The sequence below is a fragment of the Embiotoca jacksoni genome, unplaced genomic scaffold (genome assembly GCF_022577435.1).
Source record: "Embiotoca jacksoni isolate LCO1_2020_lvr unplaced genomic scaffold, fEmbJac1.0.p SCAF_9, whole genome shotgun sequence".
NCBI lineage: Eukaryota > Metazoa > Chordata > Actinopteri > Embiotocidae > Embiotoca > Embiotoca jacksoni.
The window spans coordinates 7,433,426-7,459,444 of NW_027185447.1; the positions used below are offsets into that span (position 1 = coordinate 7,433,426).

The following is a 26,019-nucleotide window of genomic DNA, read 5'->3' on the forward strand; positions in this document are numbered from 1 at the left end:
AGAAGAGATGCAGTGCTGTTACACCCCACACTCTGCTATCTCTCTGATGGAGCCACAACTCCAGAGGTAAAAGTAAAGAAAGTGCACCACCCACTGGCCATTTTAGTACTTTGCATTCACACAGTGCAATAGCTGCATGTAGGACTTGATTGAGATTCTTTTAAATAACATGAACTGAGGATAAATCAATTTGTTAATCCCTACACATCCAAACATGTGATTACCTTGATTTGTTTGCTTAAGAAAGGTTGACACAAACGTCACGTATAACCTTTACATTCTCCATTTATTTTTAAACACTCGCTTGAAAAAAACTTTAGTGCAAATCATACAGAGGAATTGTTCAAAGACTGATAACATGATTTTTAAATTATTAATAAATATACATGACTCAATTTACACTTCAAAATGCTACAAGCACTTTTCACAGTTCAAGAACAGTCTCCTAAACCATCCTGTACATCCAACATGTTGCAGTCTGAATGAATGAAAGGAATATTACCAGCAAGGGTTAAAAAGGCAAACAATGTAGAAGTACCATCGCTCTCTCTCAATCATAATGCAATAACTACCCTGTATAGCACTGGATCTTTAAACTAGTAGCAACATTTTAATCAGATATAATGCGTTAGACTCCCTGCTGGAGGTAAGTGACTTCTTGCCACATTTTCATATGCAACTACAGGTTTCAGAGAAAATTACCCCATAACTGATCACGTTTCCATTTTGTGATTTATACATGTTGGAATTCATTACACAAACTTCACACATTAAACTGTTGACAACTGTTACACAGATTATAAGTAATGATGAAGTGCTTGTATGTTACAGATTAAAAAGGCCTTAACAGACTGTACTTCTAATCATTGAGTTGGGAAAACACCGCAAAACAATATTTTTGACGAGCACTTGTAGAAGAGGTGCAAAATAAAAGCCAAAAAGCGAACTGGACTACCGAAAATATGTCAGGATTTCAGAAGAAATGCAGTAAAGCCAAGCACTGGAGCCGGCTCCGTCAATGCTCTTTAGACATGAACTTATTGTTGTGAAAGCAGCACTCAAGCATCTGAACTGTACAGGATATTAACATAGTACTTCTGATTGGGATTGCAGTGCAAATACCAAATGCACAGTTTTCAAAACATTGAGAATATATTTGTGGTGATTTGAAAGCCCCAAAATTGAGCCTGTGTGATTCAGCTGTCAAAAGAGCAATGCATTCTCACGCCAAAGGTCATAGGGAAGTCATTTCTTTGAGATCATTTTCATATGGATGCATGAAGTAACTTTTGAAGGGCCAAATGTGCAAAAAGAAAAAGTGGGGTGATTCTATTCGGCTGAAACCACCAAAATAAATTCTTCATCTGGGAAACACTGAAGAATGTTTTTTTTCACCACTTTTATGCCACATTTGTCATATCATATACATTTGATGCCACATTAAGGGAATTATTCTGAAAATGTTCACACAGATATGCACAGTAGCAGCTGGGCCAAACAGATAATTCACAATTTTGATCTAAGAAGGCCGCAGCATTAAATCTACTAAATGTTACATTCACATTAATGATGGAAAACTGCCTTCCTTAACATGAATTAACATCGCTGATATCCTTAACAAGAATTTTGACACTGCACAATAAAGTGTTACTTTATTCTTATGTAATCTTCAGTTCAGAAACAATCATCCACATTCATATTTTCTTATTTTTGAAATATGACTTCCATGTACTTGTCATCAGTGACCACACTGATCACCAGAGCAAAAGATCATCTGATTCAGTGTTTAAGGCCTAGCTGCATCAACATAATCAACCCTAAATAAATGAAGCAGTAGTACAAACTCACAGACAGCATGCAGTAAAACTTTAAACCAAAAGGCCACAGACAACAGATAAGAAAAAGTGCAAATGCATGCTGAACATGATTGCCACCTGCCAGCCTCTCCGAATAACCAACCAAGTAGGAAATGAGAGCAGCAGCCTTCCATCTCATGTCCTCCCATTTCCTGCCCAATGTGTGACACATAGCATTCAGATTAACTTCAAGTTCAAATCCAAGTCACCGACAAAGAGTTTACGAAATTAAGGAGAATTCTACAAAACTCCAGGTTAACACTCAGTTATAAACATCCACTCACTGCAGTATCCTTCGTTGACTGTTTCATCTGTCCTGAATTCAGTCATTTATTATACAGTGTAATGCAGCCTACAAGTCTGCTGGGTTTACAGTGTGATTACCAGTTTTCTCCCTTTAAGAGTCGAAGGAGGTCCATGCAGCAGAGTCCTGGAAATCACATTTAACATAGGTTAAGAAAGACACGGATGTGGCATTGCTTTATATCATCTGTATTTATGATTGTCATTTAAGATGGTTTATTTATTCGCATGTGTCTTTTTATACATACCTGCTGATCCCTGATGGGCTGCCGAGTAGTCGTCAAGCTGTAGCGCTCTGCTTCGAGCTGCTGGTAACGGTTTTCGTTGCCTCCTCTCGGCTCTGGGCGGGAGGCAACTCGTCCTTCTGTGGTGCAGTCTGCTGAGGTTTCACTATAGTGATTTTAATGGGGACTCCTTTGACGCTGTGCTGCACTCTGCTGTATTGCCGCATCGACGGGTTGAAAGTACGAACAATGGGAAGTTCATTCAAAGTGGGCGCTTGTTTTGGCTGTGCTCTCTCTTTAATAATGATTTTACTTCTTTTGTTTGAAAAGACAGTTTGCACTGGTAGGATGGCGGGTCGCTTTGCGGAGCTGGACGTCTGCAGTCTTGTTTTATGCTGCGGTGAGGACTGTCGTTTCTCTTCAGCATGAGAAACCCGTTTATGCAAGTGTCTGTCATTTTCCTTTGTCACAGAGATTCCTCCTTCTTTCCTTTTCTTTATTTCCTTAGGTTTCTTGGGGCAGACAGCCATGTGCTTGGTTCTACTGCGACGCATTGTGAACTCCCTTCTGCAGTGTGGACAGACAAATAGTTCTTGCTGCTCATCCACCTGTGCAGGTGCCACTTTATTTGATGAAGAGCCTGACTTGTTCCTCTGTGGCAGCACCCTCTGGACCAACTTTTTCTTCCTTTTGCCCAGTACTTTGAACTTTACCGGTGGGTCTTGACTAGGTTTGGACCTGTTTGACTGACTGACTCTGTTCGAAGTATTGAGTCCATTAGTAGAATTAGTTGTAGACAGCACTCCATTTTGAGTTTTTGCAAAGTGCCGTAGAGGGATAGGATTCTTTCTGGGTGTGTATCGCCTTTTATCGCTGGCAGTGGCACAAGCCAAGATGTGCTTGTGTAGCTCTGGCATGTTATCAAAGCTTTTTCCACACTTGGTGCACCGGATAGCTGTGGTAAAGGTTTGTGGGATGTTGTGGGTGGTGAAGTTTGTGGCTGAAGCCAAGGAACCTGCAGGAGATCTGTTATGGTAAGGAAAAGGAGGGGGCTTGAAGCTGGGATAGTGTTGGTTGATGCCAAGACGTACATCAGGCCCTTTGATTTTGCCTCCATCTAAAGCCATGATTTTAATGGTTGTAAACAGTTCTTCGGCTGCCACGTCTACTTCACCGTCCTCCTTTTTCACCACCTTCTTGGGTTTCTCTGCCACTTCAGGAGCTGGAGGATCCGTGCTGACTTTAGTTGGGTTGTTGTAGTTTTGAGGTCTTAGTTTGCCCTTTTCTTCTTCTGTGTATGTACACTGTTGGCCGGGATGCAATTCTTCCTGATGCTGTTTCAGATTGCAAAGGTAGACAAATTCTTTTGTACATGCACTGCAAACGTAAGTCTTTCCCACACCGTGGAGGCTTAATCGGTGGTCGAGCAAAGCAGAGGGTTTGCCGAAGAGCAGCACGCAGAACTCACATTTGTAGGGCCATTCATCAGCATGGTCGCATACGTGTTGGCCGAGTTCTTTCATTGAATGATAAAGCTTGTCACACACGTTGCAGATGAAATTCTTGGTGAACGTCTGCTGTTTTCCATCAGTTTCTGGGTTATTTGAGTGTTCCTCCCCTTCAGTTTTCTCAGCGGGGGGACAGGTTTCAGATGAGAGTTCAGGCATGGAAACAGAAATATCAGCTTCATCTTTTATGGTTGTTGCCTCTGTACTAACAGGCTCTGGGTCAGGACTTGACTCACCCACAGCGGGACCATCTGATATAACCTCGGTGGGAGTAGACAGAGTTACCGATTCAGCGATGGAGGACACGAGGATAGCGGGGTCTGCAGTTTGAAGGTTGGGCACTGATACAATCTGTTGCTGTTCTATGTGATTAACAACCATCTGTGCAGGTGCTGGAGACTCAGCAGCATGTTCGTGTAAGGTAATTGCAGCTGGGACTACACTCCCCGGAGCTTCAAGAGCTATTGTACACTCTATTAACACTGTGTTACTAGCAATGTTGTAAGAGCTGAGTAGAGAATCATTTAAAGTTACAGTGGGTGTGAATGGCACTTCTGACACAGGAGCGGATTCAACTATAGGGGGATTGAGAGCAATTTGATCAGTGAGAAACAAGTGGTTCGGTAGATTTAGAGCTGGGTCGAGGGGTTGGGAAAGAGTGACAAGGTTTGCAGAATTTGTAGCTGCAAATGCAGCAGCTAAATCACACTCTGAAGAATTTAATGCATTTTCTGTGCAGATTACCAAGGGCTCGGGTGATATATTCGAGGCTAAAACCTGGATTGGTTGGCTTGGAGGGTTGGAAATAGGTGGAGGTGGTGCCAAAACTGTGATTAATGAAGGAGCAGTAGGGAGCACGGTGTGTGAGGCTGGCGAACCAAATGCTATGGTGCACGGTGAAGCTGGCTGAAGGGCAAGAGGAGTAAGAGAGACAGGTGAAGGAGTGAGAGAACTGGGAGGGAGGGTAAGTCCATAAACAAGCCCTTCTGCAACAGGCTCCACAGGGGTCACAATTTCTGAACCTGTGACTATCGTAAAGTCTGTGACTAACGGAGTCTCGGGATTCCCTAGATGTATGTTTTGTTCTCCAATTTTCATTAAGGCATTTTCCACCATACACATATTAAATTCTCCTGGGATCTTTTTTTGAAAACTCAAATCCAGTGCAGCATCAGATAAAGCTAAATCTTCATTTCTTTTGACCGCGTTAGAAAGATCCAGAGGCTGCTGGTTACAGGAATTACCGCCGGTCACGGGAGGCCAGCCCTCTGTCACAACAGGTTTCCCTGCTGGCTCCGCTACAGATGGTGTTGTGTCATCGTTCTCACTGACTGTTTGGTGCACAGGTGAACTATGCTGAGTCTCCATCTGCCCTGTATTTACAGCATCAAAATCTCCTGCATCTGGCATTGATATTTCTTCATTGGATGTTGGAGTTTGTTGTGGAGAGCTCGTTGGAGAGCCAGTCCTTCTTTTAAACCTTCCTGTTCCAGACGGCAGGACAGACAGAGAGACAGGTGAGCATGGCTTCTGGCCGTCTGTGATAAGAGCGAGTGTAGGTTTAAGGCCATCCTGCTTCTCCAGGAGCTGCTTCAGCTTTGGAGACAGAAACACAGTTCTCTCCTTCTGCACGACTGTAGACTCTGTATTCTGAGGAAGTAGATTTTCTATTAAAGAAGATACGAGTGAAGATGAGGATGACGACACAACTACCTCAGACTCCAGTTCAGTTTTAATTTGTGGTAAGAGAGGTGGTGTTGCAGTTCTCCTCTTGGCAGGAGGTTGCCCAAGTATCTCCTTGCCTATAACAGAATCTGTATTTAAAACCTGGCTGATCTGGGCGGGGTCTAGAATCAGGGCATCCAGTCCAACTAAAGTCGAAGACCCAGAATGAACCTCAGCTGCTTCACAGTTACTGACTGTACTTGTTGACACTATCTTACCATCAATGTAAAAGCTGAGATTCTCTGAAATATTGCTGGAGACATCGAGCATGTATTGTTCTGCATGTTCTCCTTCACTCTCCAGAACAACTGCAGGTGCTGTACTGTCATCAAGTTGTGTTTGCTGTTGAGACGTTTCACTGACTATTGTCTGAAGAGAGTCCTCTTGGGGCAGCGGGGTTTTGTCCACATGTCGGAGTTGCAGGTGGTTTTCATGAACCCTGCGCTCGTGGCGTCGCTTGTTGGTATGTGTTGTGAATATCTTATCACAGTACTTGCAAGCATGATGGCCCTCTAATACTCCTGGCTTGTGTGGCTGAGCTGTGTGCTCTCCAGCTGACAAAATGGAAGTATCGGGGCTGGTGGGGGAGGAAGTATGAAGCTGAATGACTGAGCCTCCTGAATCCAGAGGCTTCATCTTGTCATGCGGCAGCTGACTTGAATTCAAACCAGAAGACATGTTGTTACTTTCCCTTTTGTGTGTATGCGCTTCATCATTTGCCGAAGCGTGGGTGTGCATGTGTAGTTCCAAGCCTTGTTCGCTTGAAAATTGTCTCTCACATTGCTGGCAGAGAAAAGAGTCCATGTCTCTCTCAAAATCCTGGTTGAGATATTTATTCATGCCCGGTTCCACGTTAGGTTCCTCTTCATAAATGACCTCATCTTCCTCCTCCCCTATGTCCTCATTGTCTCCTATTTCAGAGATGTACAAGTGAGGAGAGTCCTCCATCTTCTGAGGGGTTTATATCCAGTTCTCTGAAGGAAGACTGTCACACAGGATTTTGATAGTTGTCACACCTATAGAGAAGATGACGAAAATATTAGCACTTAGCAAACTGACACATAATATAAGCGAAGTAACATTTAAGAGCTGCTGCAAATTTATTTATATGTTCAGTATAAATATTCACACGTTACAGACCAATACATCAACAATATTTACCTGCAGTTGGCGTTGTCTGCTTTATCAATCAGTTAGTAATTACTATATTTTATCTTAATGACAGACAACAAATTGCCACCAACTGATCTAACGCTTAACAAAAATATTATTACTAACAAACAGCTAGTTCGCAGCGTTGTATTGCAATTATGCTCGAATAGTGTCGTACAGGTGTTTATGGTATTGCCTAAATCCTGCATATCGTATCACAATGTTATATAGGTCATCCCTAATCAATAATACCACGGACTACATCATGTAAATAAATTCAACACGTACATAAATTCAATCACGAAAACCCTCCAAATCCTCAGCACAGAAAACAAGACACTAAATTAAACTAATATGAGGAAAGTGTATCGCGACATCTGAACATTTTACTGGTCAGAACCGAGGAGATGTTTTGTTTGGCAGATAAACACACAGGCTTTACTTTGTGTTGGAAGACAAAAAGATACAGAAATGAACCGCGGAAACCAGTTCAGTGATATAAGATGACACTTTACTAAATGATAAGAAGCACAAAACGGATCCCAGTGAACAGCTTTGGTGTGGGAGTAGCTGAGCAGTGCACTTAACCTCTTTGGTCATGTGGCAGCTGAATATGTCTTGAATAAGTCCAATCTTGTTAACTTATGCATAATGTCCCTCTGGGTATCAAGGTTACACAATGAAGGGTCAAACACAAAATAACACGCCCGCAAATTTTGTAGCACTGTTAAATCTAAATGTTATACACACAAGAAGTGTTTTCTTTTTAATGGACTAGTTGCAGGGAGCACAGGGCCAAAAATACAGCTAATCTGTCTCCATGATTACCTGAACATTCACACCCGGTGATGGCCACAGATACTTCATCATCTCTTTTATTTTTTTTTATTTATTTAATCGCAGCTATCTCTCAGTTGTTATTAGTAACGTATAAACAAATAAAGTCGTGCATAAAGTGATGCAGTTTTACAATGAGCTGCTGCACGGTAGGACAAAATGGCAGGTCCGACCGTGTGACTGATTTTAACGTGGTGAAACCCACAGCAGCTTCACACGACTGCATGCGCAATCAATCACACCAAGAAAAATATGCTCAGCTGTTATTTCAATTAAGTTTTCACTTACCTCGTTATTCAGTTTTTAAAATTAATCCTGCATAATTATTACATGACCAGCGCAGTTTCCGGGCGCTCGCAGACAAGAGGCGAAATGTAAACAAAGACTTTTAGAGCCTGAGTTTTAAACACGTTATCATCATCATCGTCATTTAAAAAAAACACAACAATCCTGTTGCACAAATAAAACTGATCCAGTCACGATGAGCAGAACCGACACTTCCTCCAGCACCGTCCGAAGGCCCAAACACCCATGTCCCTACATACAGTGCTGCAACAGGCTTATCTGACACTCAAACAAGAACATTTACGAGAAGATACTCGTGTATATGTCTCATGAACGTTGTAAGTCGGACCGGTGTCGGTTCACCAGCATCTCGCTTCACCTGGTGTGATGACGCGCCCCCGTCCTCTCGCACCATTGCTCGCTGGTCACACAACACGTCGTCACATTTACTCTTTTTTTTTTTTTTTTTTTGCTACACGGTGCAGCTAAGCTCGTCCACTTTGAGAGGTCAAACTGGCTGCCTTCCCCCCCCCCCCCCCCGCCTCAACCCCCCTCCCCCCCAAAAAACGAAATGACACACGTACAGCCGCGAAGGACCGAAGGACCACTTACCAAAAGTGAAGGAAATCAGCTGTTATCGGCCATTAAAAGTAGTAACAATGTGCTGCTAGCTCGCAATGCTAGCTCGCGAGCCCCCTGGCTTACGTTTAAGATCGAACGTTCGACGCGACAGTGACGTCACCCTGACCGTGACCGTTAGAGGAGCCGTTACCGTTTCCGTACATACTTCGTGTTCGCAGCCCAACGGCCGTAGAACGGTTTGAAGTGTTCCTCTCGTGCAGCTTGTGGACAGCTGGGGGTTTTTTTTTTTCTGACTTAATGTACCGACCGAGCTTCTGGCGTTCTGATTGGTCAGAAAAAAGTGGATGTCAACATTGAACCAATCAGGAGCAGGTTTGTTTAAAATCTCAGAAGAAGAAAAAAAAAAAACAACAACAAACAAAACACCGAAAGGCAGTTGTCACTTCAAACATAAGCGCTTAATGGCCCGCGTGAACAACATGTTTCACTAAAATGTAAGCCCATGAATCTAATTCTAAAGGCTTTTTAGATATATTACAAATATTTGTTTTCATATTACACATTTCTTAGCTGTCCCCAGCTGTTCAGCTGTTTTAGACATTAATGTTGTAATCAATTGTAAATTAAAAAAAAATAAAAAAATTAAAAATCAGGTTATACAGTTACATGATAACACTTTTAGTTTGGCGTTCACTATAATTAAAAACTTCAAAGAATAATAAAATATTCAATATTGCCACTGCAGTAACAGACTGTAAAGCATCGTTATCTTATTCATCATGATAAAGCAGTTGCATGAATGACAAACAAAATCTCCATAATATCCCCTGAAGCATTACTTTCAGCTCTTGTGCAACATCCTTTGCGCAATAACTGTAAGATAAATAAAGAAATAATTAATTCCACGTGCCATATACATGAGTTAAATCAACGGGCATACCAACAAGCCTTAAACAGTTAATTGGTTAAGGAAAAATAGCCTACCTAAAGTGTATCTAAAGAAAAGGTTGAACATAACCAAAGCTATTTCTGTCTAAACAAACTTAATCATTGCAGTGTATTAGTTTGACCTGTAGATGGCGCAATATAATAAAGTCTCAATAGAAAGAAGTGTGCTATGACTTCAGAGCGCCTCTCAAGTCAAACTAACAGTTACAGTTACAAACATAACACTAACAAGATGAATAATTAATATAAGCTTATCTGCAAGAAAGTTAGACAAAAAAACAATATCATTTTATTTTTATCGATAGATATATGCATACACTTTTTACTTGCAAAAATATTTTGTTAATATATTGGTAAATGCTCAGTATTTAATTTGGATGATGCAGTTAGATATTTAGGCCATATTTCAATCTTTTTAATTTCCATTGTCATCTCTGTTGAACAGCTGTTGAGAAAACAGAAGTCACATTGTGCTGACAAGTTGAAGATTAATGATGTGTTCTTGTATGTGTGCGTTCTCCTCCCCAGACCACTTCTCTGTTTCCCTCAACAATTGTCAACTGAATCACAAGGCACTGGCTCACATAAAGCTCACACCTACACTGGCAGAAAGCAACCATCTGGTCTCACATGGCATTATTTCCACCTCATCAGAGAAGGTCTTTGAGAGAATCTGTAGGAGTCCAACGGACCCCACAAATGCATCTCGGACATTGTGCAGCACATGGGTGGTGTTCTTATGGCACATGCATGGTTGGTATCTTGTTGTAATGGTGCATGTGGGCCGAGTGGTGTTTCACTATCAAACTACATGCCAGACCTCTGCGAGCCGTAATGAAAGATCATAAATAACAGGCCTCTCTCTGTATTCAGACTTTTCTCCTTCTCTGTATTTAAGTTCAACCTCCCAAACTTTGCAGTAAAGTTGCTGCTACAGTGTTGAACTGGAGGAACCATCTCTGTTTGCCATTGGATTCTTAGTTCGGTGGCAAGTTGGCTCCGATTGTGTTTATTTATATACAGCTTGTCACGGTATAAGTCACTGTGGACATGCCGAGTGCTCCAGCATGTCTTTCACAGCTGATGGCGATTGCAGCTGTGAAATTATAATGAGGCCTTCGCTATTGGGGCTGCTCGTCAGACACATACGTCAAATCATCGTATAAGCAGGTGCTGACCGCCTGGAAGCCGTGTGAGACGCATGGTTAAGCAGTCAAAGTTGTAGGAATGAGTTTCACTAGAACTGAAAGTATTTGAGCACTTGCAGAAAATATCACTATCAAACAGCAAACTGTGCATCATGTTTTTCATGATTAGAGATTCAAATGTGGCTTTACAGATAACACATTTTAGCAGTGGCCCTTTGCAAAAGCTTAAAGGCTCCTAACTCTGCATGCTGACCTGAAGTACACATGGATAATGTGTCTGTAAAGCTACAACTGTAGCATATGTCAAGTGATTTCTGAGAAGTTAATCAGGTGAGAAACATCATCTGCCTGTGATCAAACTGACAACATGTTTCACTGCCAAGTTAAAGCTCAACATGTTTACTATACGATACCGTATGTTGACATGAACGTGGAAACACAATTCTTAAGCTTTGTGAGAGAGGCAGTCACAATGGTGGGTGACATTTGAGGACTTAACGTGTAGGCTACCTACATAGGTGAGGTCTTTAAAATGTACTTGGCCACTTTTTTAATTATTTATTGGTTTATTTTGATCATTTTTGCATTGCTGTCAGCTGTAACAGGAAACAGCACTTCTGCATACCTACGTTATGATGTTTTCACATGTATGTGAGTGGTTGCATGTGGACATCTAGTCCTGCAGGTATGAATGTGTACACTCTAATTCGCATCTGATGAAGTTAACTGTTTAGCTCTTGTAGCCACTGCATTAGAGATAAAAGTACAATAAACAAATCAAATATGAACAATAAGAAAAAGCTTTTAGCATTTAGTTTTGTGATGCCAAAAGATTTGACAGTTATTAATATCTTTGAAGATAACATTAAAAGCAAACAGGAAGCTGAGTGACTATGAAAGTAAACCGAAACAAAGTGTGACCCAGACCCTGTGGCAATAGGCGCCTGTTCGTGCCAATGTCTCTGTGCACAATGAAACATTCACCATCCACATGAACATATAAGACAAGAGAGACAAAGAGAGAAAAGAGGGAGAGGTGGTCCACAATGTCTCTGTGTATCAGACAGATCACTGCGCAAGACTTTGGTATGAAACAACAAGGCCCTCTTATAGAACATGTGTGCCACACAGCGCACACAAAGACTCGCCTGTGATCACACAACATGTCATGCCACTTGGACAAAATTTTATTGCTTCATGGTGTGGGATGCCAGATGTGCAGGGAGAAGTATGTAAATGTGGACACCTCGGAGCACAAGTACAAAATGTACAGTACAAAAACACATGATGCTGCACATACGTGCACACAACTGTAGGCCACTGTACTGTATATTTATGTGCTGACGGCACACACACACACACACACACACACACACACACACACACACCACACTCACTGGCAAATAATCCCCTAAAGTCCAATAAACACACGTGTCTTCCAAAACTACTGCCCCTTTCTCACTTTTGTACACACATATTTTGGAGATCACACCGATCCCCATAATGTAGCACGCCATATGCACACATACTGCACAAACACATTTATTAGCACACACACCACATTAATCCATCTCCCCTTTAACTGCATCTGTTTATCTGTCCCACCACACTGGCAAGATTGTGTTATCTACTGTGCCAGCCACACTCTCTCTGACCACACACAGACACACTATCTTCCCCAACTTTGTGGACCTTGCCTCGCTCCCCCACCCGCATCCACCCTTGGGCCCAGCTGTCTGTGGCACTCAAAGGCCTATGGGCTGACATTCTTGTCATGACATCACAAACCCCTGCACTCCCCGGGCCTGGCATGTGGGGTTCGTTGCACGCAGGCAGACCTCCACTTCTGCAGAGCTCCAGTCACCGTGGGACGGTATTAATGTCAACTCTGTGAGATGAGCACTGGAGTGTAAGAACATAAATTAGTGACATATATGGAAAACTTGTTCACACCAGTGTCTTGTCTCTTGGAACTAAAACAATATTTTATCTCCATTTAAACCAAGCATCAATTTATCCAACAAGTGCATTTTGGCCAACAGTTTGGAGAGATCATGTCCCAGATAGTGGCTTTGTGAAGGCACTGAATTATGGGTATCTTTTAAAACTTTTTCTGACATAGTAAACTTTATGACAAACGGATTTATACCCTGCCCAGGGGATTCCTTTCCCTGTGGAGCCTGCATGTCTCTTTGTGGGTTTTTTTTTTGCATGTGTTTCCTACACATAATCCAGTCTCTTCCCACAACCACGGGAACACAGGGCTGGTCAACTGGCAGGTCTATGCTGGTGATAGGTGTGAATGTGTCAACCTATTAAGGATGACTCTCAGTGTGAGCTGTGATGTTCATGATCCGATGAAGACAAGTGCGTTTAGAGAATGGAGCAATGCTTCTCAAAATGAATGCAAGACTCTTTTGAAATATATAATCAGGTGATCTGATTTTAAACAAGGTGAAGTGAACAAAGCAGATGACAGAAAACATCATGTTTTTGTTAACCACACACGATATAAAATTTTGCAAGAATCCAGTCAGCTAATCTAGTTTTGTCCTATACATACGTTTTAACAAAAGAAACACGGTCATGTATTGAATTAATGTAGTTGCATATACTTGGTGTGTTTAGGCAAGATTTACTGACAGGTTGTCCACGTTCTCTTAAAATGTACCCAGAATAGATATTACTACAATGGATGAACGGACAACATGACAACAAATTTCTGGTGCTGTGAAGTTTTAGTTGCAACTCAACAGCAGGAAGAACTGAGACCAAAGTACCACTTCATTGTCACCACGCAGTGCAAACAACAACCCTTTTACTGCTTGTTCAAATAACATAAGATGACTGGAGATTACAGTATGTATGTAAAAAAAAAAAAAAAAAAAAAAAGTAAAATAGAAAAAAAAAAAGTGTAAAAACTGTCTTGTGGTACTTGTGGAAAAATAATTAATGGCTATTTAATGTAGAGCTGATTTTTAATTTTTTTTAAAAGATTATTATTTCCCTTGCTTTCCCATTTCCGGGCGGGTGTACTCTCTTATGTAAATGTTTACCGCTGCGATTTCTTATTCCAGAACAGAAAGTGTTTTGTATCCTTTCTTTAAATACTTTAACAACTATAAAACATCTTGACAAGGTAGAACTTCATAGTTATCTGTTGTCCAAATTGATAAGAGTGAGCACAGACAGGCTACAAGCCCAAATGTCATATAAGACAAGCTGCTGCAGCTGCAAACAACAAATCTTACAGAATTAGCTGAATGCCCGATGTTTATTTTCAACCCTGCATTTACAAACTGTCATTGTTATACAATCTGTGCTTTCTTTAAACTGTTGGGATTATTTTTTGCTGAGTGAGCATCAACAGCTTTTCTACAAACAGACCGGATAACCAATTTAGAGTCTCCTCTGTGTGGAATATATCACAAACAGGCAGCTAGGAGTGACCATGTATTTCTGGTTACCACTGTACAAACCGAAATAAACCGGCCTGCTTTAAGTTAGAAGGAAATATGTTTGCTGTATCCATCAGTCTGTTGGAGCTGAGCAGTTTCTTCCTTCCTCTCAGACGAGCACAGGAAAAGGGAGGGAAACTTTGTGTCGTGACTAACCTCTGACAATCACATAAATTTCTTATGTACACAAATATGTATAAACAGATACTGTATGTAACATGTGCAAACCTCACAAACAAGTGAATACACATAGCTTCTGTACCCAAAATGTACTCATACTGCACTCATATTTATGCCTGCACACACCACACTAACAGGCGGTCTTGAGTCAGATAATTAAAGATGAGACATAGACCTGTCTGTGTACTGTTGAAACGATGTGTCATGAATTTGACTGCGACTTTCCTCTGCAAATCACACTTTTATGGTGTGTCTTAAAAGCTGCCTTCGCCGAGACATTTTGCTGCAGCATGACAGTTATAATAAGTTTACCATGTGTTCATCTGCACAGAGGGCACTGAGTTTGTCTCTTTTCAAATATTTCTTGGTTTGTGTGTGGATGTAAAAGCACATGACCGATGCCGGGCCCACCCAGGAAGTGACTCCACCCTGTAGCGATGAACAGAATTCCCCCCTTGCTGAAGGGGAGAGAGAGGCAAGCAGCTTCACAGCCACGGCCCATAGCCTCTCCATTTGCCCCTCTCAAAAGACTCCATTGTTCCCCAAAGTCTGAGGCGAGAGAGTGAGCTAAAGAGAGTTATGAAGCTCGCCGTTGGGGCAGGGGCTGGGGTGGTGGGTGTTGGGCCGCTGCCTAAAACCACACGGAGGAGAGGGAGCCAGACACAGAGCATCTCTCTGTGCGACTAACAGACTACTGTTGGAGCCCTGCCTCAGCTTAACAGCACCGTATGAAAAGCTCCACAACATGACACAAAAAACACACCTAACTGTCAGAGGGCTCAACCGACTCAACGACTCGAGGCCATATGCTCCTCCATATTTGGTGCTGTTTGTCCGCCTGCTTTTTTTTTTTTTTTTTTTTTCGAAAATTTGAAGCATTACTTGAATGGGCCAATCAGAGCGGTCAGCTGGATGCTGCCCCTGTGGAAACTGGTTAATACTGGTTAATAATGTTGCACTTGGAAATACAAATTTAAAGTCATGAGTTTTTAACTGTCAAGTATTTAGGAGTGAATGCAGTCAATGTGTTCACTTGTAGACGTTTCCATGTTAGTGGCGACGTAATCTAATTGACAGGAGATGACTAGGACACAATAAACAGATATTTGAAATAGCTATCTGGACATATTTTCACGCATAAAAGACAAAGGAGAGCTTTTAGTGAAGAATTTGGCGACATATTTCTTGGAGTGTTTTCAGTTTTTTATTGAAACAGTATGAACAAAAACACTGCAATTAAATAAAAGGCTTGAACGAATCGGATGGCACAAATGAAAGACCCAAAGAGGAGTGATAGCATGCGGCAAAGCAGAAGGGAGGAAACAAAACACGTATCGTTGCAAACATTTGCAGTGTCTAAAGCCTATTCATTAAACATTACACCACTCATTCAGTGCACATATTAAACAAGGTCGTAAAGCAAGCAGGGGTAAGCTGAGACTTCATTATTTGTACACCCATTTAGCACACTTACAATTGCAAAAATAACAAAAAGCAGCAAAACTGCCCAACACTGCACTAAAACTAAGTGCAACTATAAACTGTCATCCTGTGCACGCAATCTGTGTTTAGCTCAATTCAAAGACTGGATGACTGTTCTGGTAATCTAACTATGAACAGAAGTACTATGAATGTATTGTCATGACAATGTTATCACTATGTCTAACAACCGCTGGCGGTGTGTAAGCCTGTATAACGAATAAGCCACAAGTCATCCAAGTTGTTCTTTTTGGAATGGGTGTCAGATCAAAAGTACAATCAAATTCACATTAATAATGCACTTCAAAAGTTAAAATCCTCCAAGCTAGCTAGAGATAACCAGAGACAGTGGCACAAACCCTTCTGCTAAATTTCACAGATATGTATTAGGTTTTTATATGTCAGTGTTAAAGTGGGCAGAATGTCACGTTACTCTTGCAAATGAGGGTGCCTTTTCTTTTCTGCTGGCCCTCAGAGCTCATGAGTGTTATGTCAGACTACAACTTCTGCACAGGGTGCTTCATACAGTTGGCCAACATGTCAGGGATTCTGGCTACACGAGAAAATATTCGAACTGGTGCTCAGGGGTGTTTAAGCCACAACAATAGCCAAAGGCTGCCTGTACATACTGCGTATTCCATTATATCAAATGCTAGCCTATGCAACTGCAACGTATGAGAAAGTCATTAGCTGTATACTATGTAGTCCCCTTGCATTGTATATACATCTTGTGGAACAGTACTCCTTGCTTTCTTTCCTAACCCCAGCCTCCTTTTGTTTTGTCTGTATTTCCCATTTTCTCAACATGAACTAAGTCAGTCACTACATCACTTTAAAGGAGAGAATTTTTCCCCTGAGATGTCAGATAATCCCTTTCATCTCTCTTTTTTTCTACAAAATGCATTACAAAAGCCCTGCAATTCTTTGTGACATCCCGCTGTCCCCTTGTTTTGTTCTCTTCAAGGGAAGTAGGGGCAGATGGAGCTTTTTGTAACAGCAGCTCATGGGGATCAGGGAGGTAAAGCAGGGGAGGTGAGGATGTTGGCTCATCTTCCCCTCTTGTCTCATACATGCAGTATATACATTAATGCACACAAACTTCCCTCCCCCCTCTCTTTTTTTAATTTTTTTTGGCAACAGTCCAGAGTCCTTGTTAGATTAGTTTAGTTCTGGTATCGTGCTTGTTTTTAATGATCAGAAATGACGTCACAGTTCAGTAGTTCAGAATTTCCAGAACTTTGCGCGCTCCTGCTGCTTGGCCTTCTTCTTCCTCAAGGGCTGTGGGACAAAAACAGAGAGCCCATCATTGATTGAAAAAAAAAGAGGATTATTATGAAGTTAATTTATTTGTGGGCTAGTTCTGTGTTATTTACAATTAAAATCTCCACTTTTAGGGGAACATGGATATGGACAAAAATATGGGAGGTGAAAAAAGCTGGTTTGTAGATTTAATTAACAGATTAAAGATGTAGGTCAAAAAACAAAAAAGGGAAACAGTACAAGGTTTACATAAGAGGCTTAAAAAGGGAGACATTTGGATTTAAAGCATTTTGAGAGCTGACAAGATGAGTTTTTAGACAATTCATAAAGATTCAGTCCAATATACTGAGAAAAATGTTTTTTAAATACACCGATTACCAAATGAAATTCAATTATTAGTTCCTTGGACAAAAAACAAACAAACAGAAATTGATGACTTTAGTTTGCAACTCCACTTTTGATGAACACAAGCCCTCTGTTTGTAGGGATCAGATCAAGCTGTTGATATAAAACCAGTGTACCTGATGACCACTGGCCATGTAGGCAGACACTGAGTCAATAAACAAGTTAATGTGAAGGCCAAAAGAGAGCCACTTGTCACCATGAATGCTCGATTTTCCTCCTACAAGCATGGGACTGTGTGTCAGCCAAAGGAGCAACAACTGTCAGGCTTTGTCAGTAGTTTCGTTTTTTGAGGGGGAAAAGATATATCTGTTACATATCTGTAAAAAGGTGGGCGAGAGGTTAAAGTGATTAGCTGAAAGAATCAAATAGTGAAATTTACAGAAACCATAGTGCTGTCTTTTTTGGCAGGTTTTTTGTTCCTGGCAGACCTGTGACACAAAAAACATGCATAATTATTATCATCAATCATTATCATCGTCTTGTCATAAGGGAAGGGTGTAGTCCGTGGGAATATGTGGTCCATGGGAATCCTGTCTCTTGGAAGGATTCACTCACACGAGCGAACGTCAACGCTCAAATATGTCCAGCACCCGGAGACCTATTATGGTTGAAATGCTATGGAGTTTGTGCTCGACTCTTTGAGGTCAGCTTGTCTCACAGAACAACTCTCATTACATCATTGCCTGTTTTATTTCATCACTGGATGTGTCGGTGATGACTAAATGCTTGTGCATTTAGATTCCATATTTAGAGGAAGCCAGAAGTGATGACTCAGTGCACATGGGTTCAAGCTCTCTCTGTGTATATGTGTGAGTGTGTGTCCACCAGGAGAGGTTAGGTACTTACGAGTATTTGCCCATCCTCCTCACCACAGCAATCACCACGGCGATGACGATGATCACTGCCAATATGGCACCAATCACAATGCCGACCACATGGCCAGAGGTCAGTTCATCTGTGAGACAAGAGTTTAGACATATACATTTTTTAATAACAGTTTGCATTTGATGTTACTAGTTCTATGATACTATGAAGACCCTATGAAATACCATCTACCTCCCTATGAGAAGAACCTCTGAGAAAGATACCGTGTTTTGGAATGGAAAAATGGGAGGAGAGTCATATCTGATCATTGGGGTCATATTTATTCCAGCTTCCATCCAACACATTCCTCACCTGTGTGGCTTACAATGACCACCTCTTCAGTGGCGTCTACCTTGGCAGGTATTGTCATCTCGGGCTTGTCCACAGCCTCTGTGTCCTCAGTGGTGCCTTTGGTCTCGAAAACAGGAGCGTCAGTGAGAAGAGGTTCTGGTGCCGCAGTTATAGTGTTGGCGGGGATTTTTGTAGCAACGACGGCCTCTTCGGAAGTGAATGTGTCAGAGGGAGTCACTGTGGTAACTTCAGGGACCGACGCAGGTTTAGTTGCAGGGGGTCTGGTGACAGCAGTGAGTTCCTCTTTTGAAGGCTCGGTGATATAGATGACCTCTGTTACTCTCTCAGTGGTACCACTGTTGAGGCCTGTAGGGATCTCTGTGGGGCCTGGGGAGAGTAATTAGTAGAAAGATCACATAGGTTTAATACTCATCTTTTCTCTCTTCCTTCTCCTCTCATTCTAACCAGTTGAGGCAGACTGCTGCCCACCATGAGCTCTGTCAGAGGTTTTATTTTATTATTAAAAAAAAAAGAGATACCTCTCAAGGATGAATTGTTGCGTTTCCCTCTATAATATTTACAGTATGTCTCTGTAATTTGTTTTTGAAAGGAGCTATTTAAAGTATGCATGTTGCTGATATCTGGTATCTGTGTGTTCCTATGGTGCAGCTGAGATTAAATGAGTTGGGAAAAGCGTTGTTTCTCTGAGCTACAAATATTCCTGTTAAATAATTTTCTACTTGCTGAGCAGTGTGGTGGTTGTAAATGTAAAACTTAATTTTTAAGTATTGAAAACAAATCAAATTGTATTTTAACCATAATTTAATTTCTCAATTTGGATTAAACTTTACTAATGTGAGCACAGCATTATGTTGCTATGTATGTATGTACTACATTTTGTTTTTACTAAAGTTACTAAAGTCAAGTCAATATTCAACCCGATGAGTTAAAGTTTATAAAACTTTCCTGTTCCAATTCATTTAGATAACTACGAATTTATCATTATATATCAAAAAGGGAACTTTGGAACAATACCATTATATAAGAGGACAATGCATTAGAATAATAAATGATTGTAGGGACCCACAGCAGCGTGCCTATACATTGTCCTGACTGTTGAAGTATTAGGTGCTGCAGCAGGACAACATGGTAACTGACACAGAAGATTTTCCAGTGTCAGGATGGGTTTCAAAAAAGGTCAAAATGAACAAAATACATGTTTAGATTCTTCCCCAATACCATGATGTCATAACACAACCTCTCCTCTTTCTTCCCCTCTCTCGTAGCGATTCTCCCATGATCAGCACATGGTTACTGTAACACCCCGCCCAGTGACTTCACAAAGCGTACATCCTCCCTCCATTCCTCCACCCCTCCTCCACCCCTCCATCCTGTCTTTGGAGCCGAGTGCTTGCATTCTCATGTGCCACATCCTCTGCCTCATTTCCTGTGGAGTAAGCTGCTGCAGCAACAGCCGGTGTGTAAGGAGAGCGCGGGAAGGCTTGTGAACCCTTAGCCATTTAATATGCACAGTCACTGGAGGGTGGGGTTGCAGGGACAACGCCTGGACGCGTTGGAACGAACGCAACTGAACGATTTCCAGTTTCTCTAGAGTCAGTCTTCTCAGGAAGGTTTGATAAAATGATGGATGACATCATGGTGAAATGTCAGACATGTTTTTCTTTTCTTTATTAAAAGTCATATGAACGTGTCAAACATCAAACTTTTCGGATATTTAACATCTAAAGACAGGCTTTGTCCGAGCTCAGGAGTCCATCTGCGATTGCAGTAAAAAAAAAAAAAAAAAAAGAAGAAAAGATGAACATTTTGTCCCTCCTGTATAAAGACATGTATTTATCCTTGTGTCTTTCATCAGGGTCTGGACTGTGAACCGGTCTGGGTTCAACCTAATCATTTCCCTGCAATAACCCCAGCTCCATCTTCAGCATCCTTCCAGCCACAACTGAAAGCTCAGCCTGGACAGCACTGCTTCGAAATTAAGGAGGAAGATTTCAGTGTGGCACCAAAATTACAGTCTGCAGTTAAGTTTCCACTGACAAGATGTTGGCCTGAGATAGCTCCTTCTCTTTGGAAAAATAAAAACTTCTCCCTTAAAGCTATCTTACAGTACAGAGCAGGAACGAGCCTGTGTGTAATTCTTCTAAACTTAGACTCTGACATCATGCTCTCTCCATCTCCATTTTGTCCTGTTCTTCTAAATACTTGAAATAATAGAGAATACTTTACAAGGGTAAAAATAACTCTTGAATGGCTGGACTTGTCTAACAACCGGTGCCGTCCAGCACTGGCTAGCGTGTTTCATTAGCAACAGGCGGGGTAAATATAACAAAACATTTGTTCCCACTGCGGCCGACTATTGAAGGGGGTTTTCAGATGGCGACTCCGACTGTTTGTTTGGAATGTCTGTAAGCGATGATAAAATGGTTTGTGCTTCACAGACTATGGCTGTACACTATGTGTAATCGCCCACTCAACCTCCACTAACAATTGTTTCATTATGTGTACAGTTCCCACAATTAGCTCTGAGTAGTATTTCCTCCCCACTGCGCGAACCCTCCTGGGTTAATACAGCTGCATTAGTGAGTGCTGCAGCTACAGCCTCTCTCTGCCTTTTAATTTACTTCTCGCCTGTCTCCCTCTCCATGACCACTCCTTGAGGACAGGTCTGTTGCAGCTGAAGCGTTTGAGAAGACCGAATCCCTGGAGAGAAAGGAAGAGAGAAAAAAGGAGGGCAGGAGAGTGGAGGGGAGCTCTGAGGGACTGGTATGTTTCAAAACGGAGAAGCCGGGGAGCAGCAGACCCGTGTCCCTTCAGCTGCTAGATTTCACTGTGGACTCGGTCTGTCTCTGCTTACAGCGAGATGTGTTACTATGTGTAAAGGTTAATATGTAAGTGACCCTGTGTTAATCCTTAGAGGGTTCGGAGCAAAGGGTCAGGCCTCGAACAGGACCCCTGAAGCTGGTGAGGATTTCTACCAGCACACAGAGTTTTAGTCTGGATCAAGCAGTTGAAGGACAGTTTCTCTACATGTGGGAGCTTTGTTTAATTGCACTCCTCGATACTCAGACTTCTGATAATGATGACCAGACACGTTAACACCCCAGAACAGGCTACTGTGCGACAACTCGACAGTCAGAAGTAGTCCCTGCTTCTTTTTCTTTCTTTTAATCCTAGACTGAGAAACGTCTCAATAACTGTATCATTTTGCTAATTACCAGTCATTTTCAGTGGTGCACTCGGGTCATTTTATACCTGTTGACATCAGTTTGACCACACACGCTCTCGCACTCATTTCCATGTCAAGCATGCCTGAAACATACATCTACCTGCCTAAAATCATCCTGTCACTCAACAAAGGTTAGCCAGTGCCACCCAGTTTATATTGCATGTCTTTATGCCTATAAACCTATGGATCTTTGCAAAATGGTCATTAAAGGGGTTGCTTCAACAGAATATAAAAAAATATAAAAATGTAGTAAAAAACTATTAAGATAAATAAAAAGGCTTGTGGATAAACTTTGGTCTCGCAATTTCCTTAAAAAGGCCTTCAATGATGCAGTTGCACAAGAAAGGTAATGTGAGGTGGAGTGTAAAAGGCAGGCAGGTCAAAAGACAAAGAAGTGGTACTGTGAAGAAACACAGCAAAAAAAAAAAAAAAAGCTGTGCGAAAAAGGTGGCAGCTCCCACATGAGACTTCGCTCTTGCCTGACATAAAAACAAACCTACAGAGAGTGTGAAAGAGCGAAGGAGGGACGCAACAATATGCAGTGTGAGACAGGAATCAAGGGAGTAGCAGCTTCCATCCATTACGATCACAATCAGATGCCACTGAGGTTCGTGTGTGTGATCCAAATTCACAGTGGTGTGTGGGAGGGGAAGTGTCCATGCAGCCGATGTGAGGGAGTGTGAGTGTGTCCACCTTTTGAGCCCAGGAATGTTTTTGCAGCGCTGAAGGAGGGAAATGAGAGAGATACAGGCGTCCTGCCCACCTCACCGCTCCAGCATGAGAGGCTGCAGCCTACCCCGCTAAACCAGTGAGAGACATCTCCAAAGATCCTGGGGTGTGCCATGCAACGCACCCCTGGGGATTTTAGGGCAGGAGACAGGCCTGAGTGGAATATTCTCAGCCCCTCTTATCACAGACGCAACACAATAAGTGTCCACACTCATACAGGAACTGATGTTTTTTTCCTCCTGGTCTAAATTGGATAAGAGGATGTTCAGCAGGTTCCATCTGGACTCCATCACCGAGAGGGGGGGGGGGGGGGGGGGGGAGACAAACTGGCACCAGATCAAGTAGGCCTTTAGTCTTCGGCCTTACAAGCGCGATTACATTTCAAGAATGCAATGAATGAGATGACGTGAAACGCAACTACCGTAGAAATGACAAAATAAACAGGTTGCACTGTAACTTTTTTTCAAACAAAATTAAATAACCGTGATGAAAACAAGATCTCTGACCTTTACAAGTTTATCAAGCAAGCCTCTTGATCTATTTCTAATCTTGCTAACCTTCAAAATCCAACTCCCACATCATAAAACACCTGCTCAGTTGTGTAAGCCTTCCTTTGTCAGGAGCTCTACTTTTCTTTGTCATTTTCTCTTCCACCATGTCTCACCTCACAAGACATGTAGGTGCTAGTGATTTGAGACATTTGCATCTGTGCTCACAGGGAAGGCACCAACAATCAGCTTCTGATGTCTACATGTTTCTGGACTTTCACTCTCTTCTGAGAGAAGCTGAAGCACCAGCCTCAGGTTGTCAGGGTGTGTGCCTGGTCCGGGCTAAACCGGCCTCAGCCTCCTTTCCATAAACAGATGTTTCTTTCTCCTTGCGGAAATTTTTAGAAGTATGACTGAGCGTTTTTTTTTCTCCTCGAAATGAGACTCAGTTGACGTGAGAAGTGCTCATTCCTCATTTACAGGCATGTGTCTCATATTTGGAGTATGAGCGCAACATTTGAGTCATTTCTAAGACTGGGCACGGACAAAGGGCATTGACCTCTCCCTTCAGCAGCCAGATGTGACGGGATGTTATTGGCCCAGCAAGGCAGACAAAACTCATTAAGAGGGAGACCAGGGGTGGGGTGGGGTGTGTGTGAGGGTGAGTGTGTGTGTGTGTGTGTGTGTGGGGGGGGGGGGGGGGGGGGGGTTACAGGATTCATGGGGTTTCCTAGTTAAGTGAGCAGGCAACATGGAGTTAAAAGACCTCATTTGTGAGGCTGCAGATGTGGAGCGAGCGACTTCCTTTGTTTCTCTTCTTTTTCGTGAAGCGCAGAGAGCAGAATCAAGAATCTTTCTGAGAGTTTAAGAACTTGCTTTTTCAGAGTAAACCTCAATGGAAATGGGGCAGGCATGTCAACCGGTAAAGGTTGTTGTATAAAAATAGACCCATCCCCTTTTTGTCCCCCCCATCACCACCCCGTGTCTACACCAGCGCCTTCTCCCAGGGTTAGACTCATGAAGTTGGAACAAGGGAAGGGGGCAGAGAGTTAGAGAAAGGCGGAGGGCTGTTAAGAGACGATGGGAGAGAGAAGTGTGTGTGTGTATGTGTGTGTGTGTGTGTGGGGGGGGGGGGTTAAGTGGTAATGTTCGATACCCCACCAAAGATGGGTAAATGCCAAGGGGTGACTAACAACATACGGGTAAAAGTAAAAGAGGGTGGGGTCCCTCTCTTAAAGCTCATCACATCTCTTGCTCCTCTCTCATCCATATGACCCTCTTAAATATAGAGCTTCTCTCTATTAATACACACACACGCAAACCAGCCCTGCCCTACAGTTCCCACAAGCTCCCCCCCCCCCCTGGTGCCTGCTATACTTCCCCTGGGCAAATAGTGCTGGTCAAGGCAAAGGAAGGAAGCAGAGGGAACGAAAGAAGGGAAAACATACATAGTGAGAGAAAGACAGGAGACCGAGCAGAGACGCAAAACAAAGAAAAAATCAGAGTCAAAGGATGAAAGTTGCAGCAAGAGAGAAATGAGAGACTCGGGAGTAAAATGAGAGGAAGCAGTGGATAAACTTTCAGATAAATGTGCACGGTGTACGTTACAGTTTACAGTCCCCTCCCTCCCTCCCTGCGTATGAGCTCTGTTTTTGGGAGGCTTCCAAAGGATATTCCTTTCTTCTCTTTGGCTGTGCCAAGAATTTACAGACACGAGGCAGCATAGCGGCTGCTATTACATCATATTTTTCCCTCGTGTGCAAATCAAACTTTTCCTCTTCTTCAGAGCTCAATAGCGGGTAACGGCATGAAAACGAGAGACAAATATAGTGAGGAGGGACGAGGTTAACCGTTAAAAATCAACATTGAGTATCCACTTGAGTCGCTCCCTCTTTGTTAAATTAACACCTTCAGCCAAAGTTTCGGTGATTCTCAGCTACGGTGGAACACGGGTGTCAAACTACAGCTGTAAATAAGCAGTATTAAGTGATGAATTTTTAATAAAAGCATTAATATAAAAAAAATTCCAAATATTGAAATCATATAATGTTATTAATAAATACACAAATGAAAACTGAACATTTTTCCCCACTTGAATCCAGCCTCCAGATTGTTATTGTTCAATCAACAGGGATTAAAGCAGACAAAGAGTGGTGCGGGCACATGGAGGCAGAGGGAGAGAGGGGACACAGTGTGCTAACAGCAGGACAGTGAGGGCTGAAAGTTCACTTACTTGCATGTGTGAAGGCACAGAAAGGGCCGACCAGGGCCACAAGGAGTAACAGCTGAGCTTTCATTGTGGCGAGAAAAAAAAAACCCTCTTCTCCTGTCTTCTCTCCACTCAAAACCTTCCGGGACTCCCTTGGGGGCAAAGAGCACGACACCGGAGACCTTCCACACACCGCCGAGCACACGCCAGACACACACCGACCGGCCTCTCCGGAGGGAAAAGGTGATGGACCAAAAAAGGTCAAGAATGGAAATAAAGTCTCTGGAGGAGGTTTGGGGACAGCAGCTGCCTGAGATCCTCTTAATTTGTGGAGGGTGAAGATGAACGGGCCGTGCCGGGGCTGGACGCTCTGGAGGGAGAAAAAGAGAGGTGGAGGGATGTGGAGAGGATAAGCGAAAAAAAGAGGAGCTCTGGCCACTTTGAGGAAGTGTAGCGAGAGGGAGAGAGAGGATTGGCACACTGCAGGAGAAAGAAAAGAGGGTGCGTGTGAGTGACTGAGAGGAGGAGGGGTGCTGGTACTGGTGGTGGTGGGCTGGGCGGGCTGAGGAGCCAGGGGCAGGTTGGGTAGGGAGGAGGGTGTCTGGATAGGGGCAGTAAGGTGGTTTAAGCCCTTGTGGTCCAGCCCCGTGCAAGACGTGCTCTCCCCCTTGGTGCACAGCCAGGCCAGCACTCCTGTTTGCAAACCCTGCATTATTAGCAGCATGCACGAGCAAACACACACTTGGAAATACAGATCAAATGACAGTTGACTTACTTATCAAGGAAAGACTGGATCTTTAGCAAGACGAGCGTTTTAAATGCTTTCTGAATGAATGGAGAG

At 42.6% G+C, this 26,019-nt stretch overlaps 2 protein-coding genes across 5 annotated transcripts; both read right to left on the bottom strand.

Annotated features, from left to right (window-relative positions):
• Positions 1-267: 267 nt before the first annotated feature.
• Positions 268-8,755, bottom strand: prdm2a (PR domain containing 2, with ZNF domain a). Of its 4 annotated transcripts, none has more exons than XM_069140396.1 (3): positions 8,678-8,755; positions 2,408-6,632; positions 268-2,286 (listed from the first exon to the last, which is right to left on the bottom strand). In XM_069140396.1, the coding sequence occupies exon 2, from the start codon at positions 6,562-6,564 to the stop codon at positions 2,440-2,442; it is 4,125 nt and encodes a 1,374-aa protein (XP_068996497.1). In that variant the 5' UTR covers positions 6,565-6,632; positions 8,678-8,755; the 3' UTR covers positions 268-2,286; positions 2,408-2,439. The 4 variants fall into 4 exon arrangements, with proteins under 4 accessions (XP_068996497.1, XP_068996495.1, XP_068996498.1 ...); XM_069140394.1 differs by having other exon boundaries at positions 8,503-8,747; XM_069140397.1 differs by lacking the exon at positions 8,678-8,755 and adding an exon at positions 8,270-8,362.
• Positions 8,756-15,396: 6,641 nt separating this feature from the next.
• Positions 15,397-25,905, bottom strand: pdpn (podoplanin). Its single transcript, XM_069140996.1, has 4 exons — positions 25,203-25,905; positions 18,527-18,892; positions 18,197-18,305; positions 15,397-16,963 (listed from the first exon to the last, which is right to left on the bottom strand). The coding sequence occupies exons 1-4, from the start codon at positions 25,900-25,902 to the stop codon at positions 16,957-16,959; spliced, it is 1,182 nt and encodes a 393-aa protein (XP_068997097.1). The 5' UTR covers positions 25,903-25,905; the 3' UTR covers positions 15,397-16,956.
• Between the last annotated feature and the right edge of the window lie 114 nt (positions 25,906-26,019).